Genomic DNA, 9,584 nt, shown 5'->3' with positions numbered 1-9,584 from the left:
TGTGGGAAGAGTGGCTGGAAAGGTGCACAGCGGAAAAGGACCTGGAGGTGCTGGTCGACAGTCTGCTGAACATTAGCCAGCCGTGTGCCTAGGTGGCCAAGAAGGCCAATGGCATCCTGGCTTATATGAGAAATAAGTGTGGCCAGCAGGACTAGGGAAGTGATTTTCCCCCTGTACTTGGCACTGGTGAGGCCACACCTTGAATACTGTGTTCAGTTTTGGGCCTTTCGCTACAAGAAAAACATTCAGGTGCTTTAGCATGTGCAAAGAAGTGCAAGGGAGCTGGTGAAGGGTCTAGAGCACAGGTTCTGCGAGGAGTGGCTGAGGGCACTGGGGCTGTTTAACCTGGAGAAGAGGAGGCTGAGGGGAGTTGCTCTCTATGACTACCTGAAAGGAGGTTGAAACGCGGTCAGGGTTAGTCTGTTGTCCTATTGCTCGTTACCTGGGAGAAGAGGAAATGGCCTGAAATTGCACCAGGGGAGATTTAGGCTGGATATTCAGAAAAAATTCTTCACAAAAAGGGTGGTAAAGCACTGGAACAGGCTGCCCAAGGAGGTGGTGGAGTCACCATCCCTGGAGGTATTTAAAAGACTGTAGATGTGGTGGTAAGGGACACATTTTAGAGGTGGCGTGGCAGTGCTGGGTTGCTGGGTGGACTTGATGATCTTAAAGGTCTCTTCCAACCAAAATGATTCTGTGATTCTGTGAAGTTTAAATCCTCGCTAGTTGGTAGGGACAGAAGAGAAAGGAATTAAAAGCGGAAGTAACTCACTTCCACTGTTGTAGGTTTTTTTTCCTTTGATTCCTCCTTACTTTTTTAACCAATCCTACTCTATTTGGTGCAACACTCTTAGTTTCTCTTTATATTCAGGAATTAGAAATAAAACTTCTGCTGTTCACCTCGTCATTGGGGAAACAGGGATGTCGCCATACTTCCAGCAATCCGCTGTTATTCTGAGCTTAACTGTACTTCACAAATCCATTAGCAGCAACAGCAGTTGCTGTCAGCAGTTTCATCTTCTCAGGCTAAGATTTGCACTTCTTGCTCCCTGGTCTTTTATTGCCCAAGGTCATGCCAAAACTGACCCTCTGATGTTTACTAAGCTACGTCCCAAACCGGGCTCCCTTCTTAATATTACACCACCTTGAAAAGCACACGTTTTTTAGATAAGGTCCAGTTACCCAAATACTGATTCACATGAAATGGAATATCCTTTTTATGAGAATTTGAGAAAACAGAAATTGGTGTTCATAATGATATTGCAATCAGAACATTCCTGTCTTGAAAGGAAATTATTGCCCATTAAACAATGAGGTATTTTTAAGAATTAGTAAGTGTTTGAGTTTTGAAATAGGTACTTGACTGACATAGGTTCATTGTTTAAGGAACTTGTCCTTTTTCAGAAAGCAAGTGGAGAAAAGCATGAGTTGCCATCCCAAAGTAGAATGTATAAATAAGAAATTTTTTTCAAGAAGGTGACTTTACATTTGGCTGTGAATTGTTTTTAATGCTGTCAGTGTTTTTCTTGTTGTGTGCACACAAGTCCACATGCATGCACAGTTCTCACCTTTCTTCTGGTTTGTGAATACCAATTATCACCTTTCTGGAAATGGTACTTCAGAAATTCCGCATCTCAGATTGTATTGTATTTAGGGCCCATCTCACAGTCGTTAAATTAGAAATTTATGGTTCCACAGTATCTCCCAGATAACCCACAACTCCATCTTAATGGATAATTACTTTCATCTGAAATTTGTGTTTCCGTGCATTGGCTGTGGAGTAGTTGTGAGTCCCTCAGTTTTCAGAAGAATCCTTATATGGAGTAGTACAGAGGTTTTTTAAGAGATTTTTCAACTGTCATGTTGCAGTTAAAATCAGACCAGTACTTGAAGTAAATTTTGCCACTGACATGACAGATCCTCTGAGATAATTATATAGGTTGTTTATAAATTCAATTATTTTAAGACCATTCTAATATGCAGCAATTCTATAATCACCTTCTCCACCTTCTAGAGTATTCAGTATGAAAATATTTATATTAATATGTTGTACGATACACTTTGCATTTGTTTTTATTAAAGTATTTTAAGTGTATGTACCTTTAAAAAAAACAAACCCAAATCTGTATCATTCTGCAAGTCAGTGCCTTCTATTGCCATCTAGTGAATATTTATAATATTGCAATATGGTCATGTTTGATCCCCAAGTACTGTTAGGTGAATGGAATAGCTTGTGTTATTAGTATATCTATAAAAATAATCTATTAAACTAAGTGACATCTGTATGAAAAAAGAAAACCTGATTATCTTGCTTCAGCTAACAGCTTCCCTTCTCCAAAATACTCCAGTAGTATTTAATAGGGTTCAATCTTGTCAGGATTGACTCTTGAAAGTAAAAAAATAGTTTGATTAGATGTTGGGCCTATAACAATTTAAATCTACTTCAGTTATCCTCAACTCTAATTAGGTTTGTTTCATGTCATATCTCTTCTGCATTACTTATCTGACTCAAGGAATTCTATTTATGTGGCACAATGATTTTTGTCTTCTTAAATACAGCCTCATTAGTTTCATAGCTAAGCATCTCATCAGTTACTGAAATGGAGGGGTATATTGTTTTGGAGGTAGTGAGTGAGATGCAAAGAAGCAACTGACCCGGATTTGCGCAGGAAACCTATAGGGGAATGGGAAATTTATCACAAGTCTGCTTTTCCTTGGGACTGTCTTTCCTAGGTACTGAATCCTGCCTGCTGTGTCCTTTTATATTTGTGACTGCTGATACAGTTTGGTCACAGTTTAAGGTGGTCCTACTGTACCTCTTTTTCCTGTTCATACAATCTTTCTTAAATGTATTCTAGCTTCCTTCTGTGCACCACTATTGGACTTAACCAAGAGACAAAACCAAAGAAATGGTGGCTCTCAGTCATGCGAACTGAGTCGGCTTTTCCTATTTTGTGTGAACAAGGGGCATTCTAAGGGAGGAGGTGGAAAACAGCAGGAAAGGAAGGGGAGACCACGTAATGTTTTTTGCTCTAGACTTCTGCTTACAAGAACTGTGGGTTTCAGTCACTATGAAGGGGTACCCTGAGTATAGCAGCATGAGGGAATATTCATTTAAAATGTCACTGATGATGCACATTGCTTCATTTCAACAATCTAACTGCAAAACATCTGTATTTTACTAAACCACCATGGAAGTGTCTTGAAAACTTAGAGTTCTTTTCATCTGAGCTAAAATCGTTTTTGACATTATTTCACCAGACTTTTACCTCTCTGAAGAATAAACACTTAAGTACTTTCCATATATATTATAAATTCACTCTAATTAAAGGCACATTTTGCACTTTAGATTTTTTTCAGTGTTGTCTTAGCTTTTGTAGAACTTGCCCTTTGTAAAAACAAAAGCATTAGAATTTAATGTGGATCTAATACAACTAAAACTGCACAAAGAAGGAGGTAACAGCTTGTACTAATGACGCAAGGGACTGACGCCTAAGGACTTTGGTTCCTCTATGATTTAAAGGAGAAAGACTGCATGAATCATCGTGTCTTTTGCCCAGTTGTGCTGCAGTGCTGCTCTTTGGATTCATAATGCTGTGTAGTCTCTGCTTTCATAACCCTTCCACAAATGCACTGGACAGAAAGGGAGGATAAGTTATCCCTGTCCTCTCTTCCCAAAATATGGTATTTATGAACTAACACTGATTTTTAGTCTATAGTTTATTGAGCCTGCTCTCAGCATTCTACGCATCGTGGTCATTTCTGCTTATTTCTAAATATAAATAACATTTTAAATACTTAAGATGGTGGTAAGGGAAATACAAAAATGTAAGATGTGGTGACCATGAAGGAAAATACAGTTATACCGCAGTGCATTAAAGGAAAAACAGACCCCACTTGCCATTTTTGAGCAAGAAGATACAACAGCTTACTAGAACTATGTTGGATGAATATATTTATTATTAGCTCCAAATTTTCACAATAGAAGAGACTTAATTATAAAAAATAGGCCAGCTCTTGTTCAAATCCTGAATTGGGGATTTTTTGTGAAGATGTGGAAAATCTGAAGGTTCGTAATCTTTAGAAATGAACGACCATGACAATACATCAGCACCACCTTTAAGTCTTAAGATCACAAGCTGTAGTCATTTAGGTTTTTTAGTGGCAGTACCTAATACGTCTGACTCCACACAACTACAACTTGTATGAACCAAGACTTCGCTGCTCTGGGAGGGTGTCTATTTATCATTCTCACAGACAGTTTTTCTTATACTGTGTCACATTAGCAAAGCTGGGAATGAAAACAAAGTCTTCAGTAAATGAGAGCAAATTTCATCTACTTTACAGTAAGCTCCTTCAGAAGGAACTGTCAAATAATATGCTTTTATAACTTACAGTAGAGTAGGATCATTCTATGTCACACATATGATACTCCAGAAATCTACCCCTAATAGTGTGAGGGGAAGAGCAAATGCATGTAAAAGTCACTGTGTGATCCTGGAGTAATTACAAAATAAAGCTGTATTTAGAAGTAAGCCTGGATATAGTGATAATGTTGTACAGCTTCATACTGGGGCCATCCTTGCCTATGCTTACGGACATGTAACTTAATCTATTGTCATCTCCTGGAATGGAAGCAGGATGCCATATTTCCAAACACAGTGCATAGGCTCTTAATGCTTTACCGCTACTCTCACATGTTGGGAGGTGTGAATGTTTACATACTCCTAGTTATAATGCGTATGGTGACTTACAGTCACTTGACAGGAAATGCAGAAGGGGAGAAGAGTTTGTTTGCCTGCCTAAGTCAAGTCCGTGAAGCCTCTGCAGAGTGGGTATCCAGGCCATTATTTGGCTGCTTGTTCCTAGACAAGGCCGGCTACTACCAACGCTAGGGAGCCTGTGGTGTTATCACTGTGCAAACAGTGCCCCCTTGTGTAGCTTCTTTCGCCCGAGGCTTTTCTGCAGTCAAAACATGCCAAGCTGTAAGCTAGGCTGACAAAAGCACTCTTCCGTCAGAACTGCATGATCTCCCAGTAGTTGTCGCTACATCACTTTCGGGATGTGACTGTAACGCCCCCATGCTTTGTGATTCCGCGACGCATTTTTGTTGTGTAGCCTAAGCCTTAAAGTGTGCATGAGACTGAAGGCTGGGTAAGGGGAAGCTTTAGACCACAGAATGGAAGACATTGAGCACAAAAGCTAGAATTTTATATAATAAAATTATTTCTCCTCAGTGAGGATGTTTTTATGACTAAAGAGATAAAATTCACAGTCACAGACAATCCTTCAGCTTTTATAAATGATGCTCTTACAGGCAGTAATAGCTAATACAAGCATGGGTGGGGTTTCTCTGAGGAGTCAGTTCAGAGGATTCCTGTTCCAAATTTTTTATGCCTACCTAACACAGTGGGACTCCATGATCAATGAAGTCCTTTAGTGAAAAGTGTTTCAGTGAAAATTGAGCTTTTCCTAAGTCATAAATTTATGAAAACTTTTGGTAGCATAAATTCAAGTACATTTGAGTTCTGACTGCTAAATAAATCAGAATTTAAATAAATACATTTTTGTGTATATCACCTGTTGTTTTTGACCTGGACTCTTTCCATTACCAATAGTAAGCATGAACATGTCATGGCACAGTAGAATTGGGATAAACTCTAAAGGTTAATAATTAACTGTCCAGAATTAATCATTATACCCACAATATACAAGTTGTTTGCAAAAGAAGGGTCCTGCAGAGCACTTCCTGGGCTGTTTAAGTCAGCCTTTACAGGACATGTAATTTCTCTCATATATAGATCAGACTCCAAAGACTTCTTTTGATTTTTTTGTGTGTACAAAAGCAAGTATTATGTTCCAAATGGTGACCTTGTGCGTGGGTCAAGTACAAACATAGATTGATAGAATGTTTTTGGATGGAAGGGACCTTTAAAGGTCATCTAGTCCAACCCCCCCCCCTTGCAGTGAACTAGATCGGGTTGCTCAGAACCCCATCCAACCTGACCTTGAATATTTCCAGGGATGAGGCTTCTGCCACCTCTCTCGGCTGTCTGTGCCAGTGTTTCACCACCCTCATTGTAAAAAGTCTCTTCCTTATATCTTAGTCTAAATCTCCCCTCTTTAGTTTAAACCATCACCCCTTGTCCTATTGCAACAGGCCTTGCTATCTATCCTCTATCTTTCTAGCCTCTATCTTTCTTATAGGACCCCTTTAAGTACTGAAATGCTGCAAATGAGTGGAGTCAAATCCAGTTGGCAGCCAGTCACTTGTGGTGTCCCCTAGTGCTCAGTACTGGGACCTATCCTCTTTGACATCTGTATCAATGATCTGAATGAGGAGGTCGAGTGCACCCTCAGTAATTTTGCAGATGACACCCAGCTGGGTGGGTGTGTCGATCTGCTTGGAAGTCAGGAGGCCCTGCAGAGGGACCTGGACAGGCTGGATCGATGGGCCGAGGCCAGTGGTATGAAGTTCAACAAGACCAAGTGCCAGGTCCTGCACTTGGGCCACGACAACCCCCTGCAGTGTTACAGGCTTAGAAAGGAATGGCTGGAAAGCCACACAGCAGAGAAGGACCTGGGGGTGTTGGTCAACAGTTGGCTGAACATGAGCCAGCAGTGTGCACGGGTGGCCAGGAAGGCCAATGGCATCCTGGCTTGTATCAGCAATAGTGTGGCCAGCAGGAGGAGGGAAGTGATTGTCCCCCTGTACTCGGCACTGGTGAGGCGGCATCTCGAATAATGTGTCCAGTTTTGGACCCCTCACTACAAGAAAGGCATCGAGGTGCTTGAGTGTGTCCAGAGAAGAGCAGTAAGCTGGTGAGGGGTTTAGAGAGCAAGTCTTGTGAGGAGCAGCTGAGGGAACTGGTGGTGTTCAGCCTGGAGAAGAGGAGGCTGAGAGGAGACCTTATCGCTCTCTACAGCTACCTGAAAGGAGGTCGTGGGGAGGTGGGGGTTAGTCTCTTCTCCCAGCTCCATCTTCTCCATTTCCCAGCTGATGGATATGGTTTAGGGACCCTGGCAGTGCAGGGTGAACAGTTGGACTTGATGATCTTAAAGTTTTCTTCCAACCATATGATTCTGTGATTCTCTGATTCTATAATTCAATACAGTCTCCCCAGAGCCTTTTTCAAGCTGAACAACCTCAAGTCTCTCAGCCTGTCCTCACAGCAGAGGTGTTGCAGCCCTATGATCATTTTTGTGACCCTTCTCTGGACCTGCTCCAACAGATTCATGTCTTTCTTGCTGGGGACTCCAGAGCTGGACACAGGGTTCAATCCTTTTAATTGCAACTTAATTCATTGCACCTGAGGCTCATTGCCTCCTCAGACTAAGCAAGAGATGAACAAAAAGTACCTTTACCAGTAGCTGCGATCACATTAGGGACAAGTTAAATGAGTACTATAATTTGACCAAGAAAAATGGTAGGGTAGAGAGTAACCCAAGATGTCTGAGCAGTTTGGAAAGATGATTCTTCGGTGTGTTTTGCTTCCTAACACCAACCACAAATTCTTGTATTAGTTGAAGGGCAGGACTGTCAGGAAGCACCAAATTAGTACAGCACAGTCTTCTGTTTTCGCATAGGCCAGGCTTTCTCTGCCTCTGCTCAGGATTTCTCCAAGAAGCTATAGCTGAGGCAACCCTGGGCCTCATGAACGTACCTACTATGTGTCTTCCAGTCAGCACAGAGCACATGCAGTTTCTTACGTATGCATGCCAGAGACCATGTAGCCAGGCTCTAAAAGTCATTTACTGCCCAGATCGTTGAATTCCAGCAGTTTGACCATGAAATAGCTGGACTGCAGTAATCAGTCACATAGGCATTTCTGTCCTGTCTGAAAGGGAACAATGACTTTGTTCAGTCTGTTACTGGTCATTATCTGGAGGGTATGGTTGCATTGCATCTTGAGCAGGTAGATCTCAGAGCTGCCACTTGCCAGTACAGTCTTTGTGCAGACGAGTGGCGCGAGGGAGCACTGGCAAAGCTTTCTCGAGTTCAGAACCAGCCCACACCTCAACTAGTTTTAGCCTGAATCAGTTTTCTCTTCGGATATTGTCTGCTGTTTGGAGATTATCTGCTCATTTTCCTTCCTGGCAGAAGGCAACAAGGGTTTGGGTGGAGGGATAGAAAAGGTCTTGTTTCCCTTGCAGCAATGCTAGTTTGTCATCTGAGAATGTGCATGAATTGCTTCTTCTGCCACATTGTATTTTTCACAAGTTAAGACTGTGTGCACAAGCAGTTCCCAAAGCTTTGGAACATAGTTTGTTAAACCATGTAAATTATACATATATTTGAAACGTGAGACACTTCTCAACTATGTATACCCCAGTCAAACAGAAGGCTTTTGACTTTCATCCTAAAACATAATCTAAGTTGAAGAGTGAATGTTCAGATTTTTTGTTCTTTGTGTTTAGTTACAAACAAAGTATGATCCAGCGGGGAAAAAAAGCCCCGTGAAGATTCCCCTATGTGTGCAGTTCTGGTGTAGCTGAGAAAAGACCAATATAGTCAGCTACTAGTGCCTGCAGTGATAGGTAGAAATTCTGTCCTACTGACAAGCTGCAATTGCTTTAATGCTGTTTGAATGCATCTTTAAAAATAAGGCAACATAAAGACTAAAGAATGCTAAGCTTAAATATCTGGTCATGTGCTTTCACCCTCAGGACTACGTGCTTGCTGTAGATGCTTATCACACTGTCATCAAATATTACCCAGAGCAAGAGCCTCAGCTGTTGAGTGGAATTGGAAGGATTTTCCTTCAGGTATGCATTTTGTTCTAAATCTGCTAGGTAATATTTCTGTTGACAATTAAGTAGTGAATAATTGTGGCATTTAAAACTATAGCTGTTTTTATAGGGCACATATCAAATTGAAGAGATTGTGGTCAAAACAATAAAGACTTCTACCAGGTATTATTAGCCAAAGATAGGAGATATAAAGCACCTATAATATTAAAAGTATATGCATGTACATTAGCGAACGAAGAACATGCTGTAGAAAATTATGCTAATAAATTAAGCAAAGAGCAACATTCAGCTTTCCGTAAAACCTCATTTCTCACTGCCGCAAACTGCACACAGCTCTCAGTCACACTGTATAACTGACAACTTCATCTAGAAAACACTTGAGAGTTTCCTACTTTTGTCCAGGTTATATCCCTGAGAAGACAGGAGAGAGCATATTAAAAGAAAAAACAGGACTGCACAAATATAATAAATATTTATTTAGCTATGTATGTACCGTAATAAGTAAAAAAAAATAAGTACAGTAGTACTTTTTTGTTTGTCAGAAAATTATGCATCTAAATAATTAAATAACTAGTATCTGATTGCTTTGCAGTTCTTTCATATTTCTGATATTGGTATTTCAAACTTCTTTTTTTATCTACTTCCTTTTATTATTATAAGTCTAATTTTGAGTTGTTGAGTATTTACAAGCAATCTTATTTGTGTCATTCGTGTTATAGAAATATATTGAAATAGAATAATTTAGTCTTGATAGATAATTAAATCATTAATATTGTTTGCTTGAAATCATAGAATGTCATTCAAACTCAGTTACGGATTTTCGTTTCTCAGCA

The 9,584-nt window shown here is 40.4% G+C and overlaps 1 protein-coding gene across 1 annotated transcript in view; it reads left to right on the top strand.

Annotated features, from left to right (window-relative positions):
- The window catches only part of TRAPPC12 (trafficking protein particle complex 12), a 42,975-nt gene that overhangs the window by 26,684 nt on the left and 6,707 nt on the right, over positions 1-9,584 (top strand). The window contains exon 7 of the mRNA XM_010140914.1: positions 8,668-8,766. Coding sequence (XP_010139216.1) covers positions 8,668-8,766 — 99 coding nt within the window. The remainder of the gene's footprint in view (positions 1-8,667; positions 8,767-9,584) is intronic.

This window comes from Buceros rhinoceros, unplaced genomic scaffold (genome assembly GCF_000710305.1).
Source record: "Buceros rhinoceros silvestris isolate BGI_N320 unplaced genomic scaffold, ASM71030v1 scaffold378, whole genome shotgun sequence".
Classification (NCBI taxonomy): Eukaryota; Metazoa; Chordata; class Aves; order Bucerotiformes; family Bucerotidae; genus Buceros; species Buceros rhinoceros.
The sequence above is the reverse complement of the archived record's forward strand: the minus strand, read 5'-3'. Positions and strand labels throughout refer to the sequence as shown.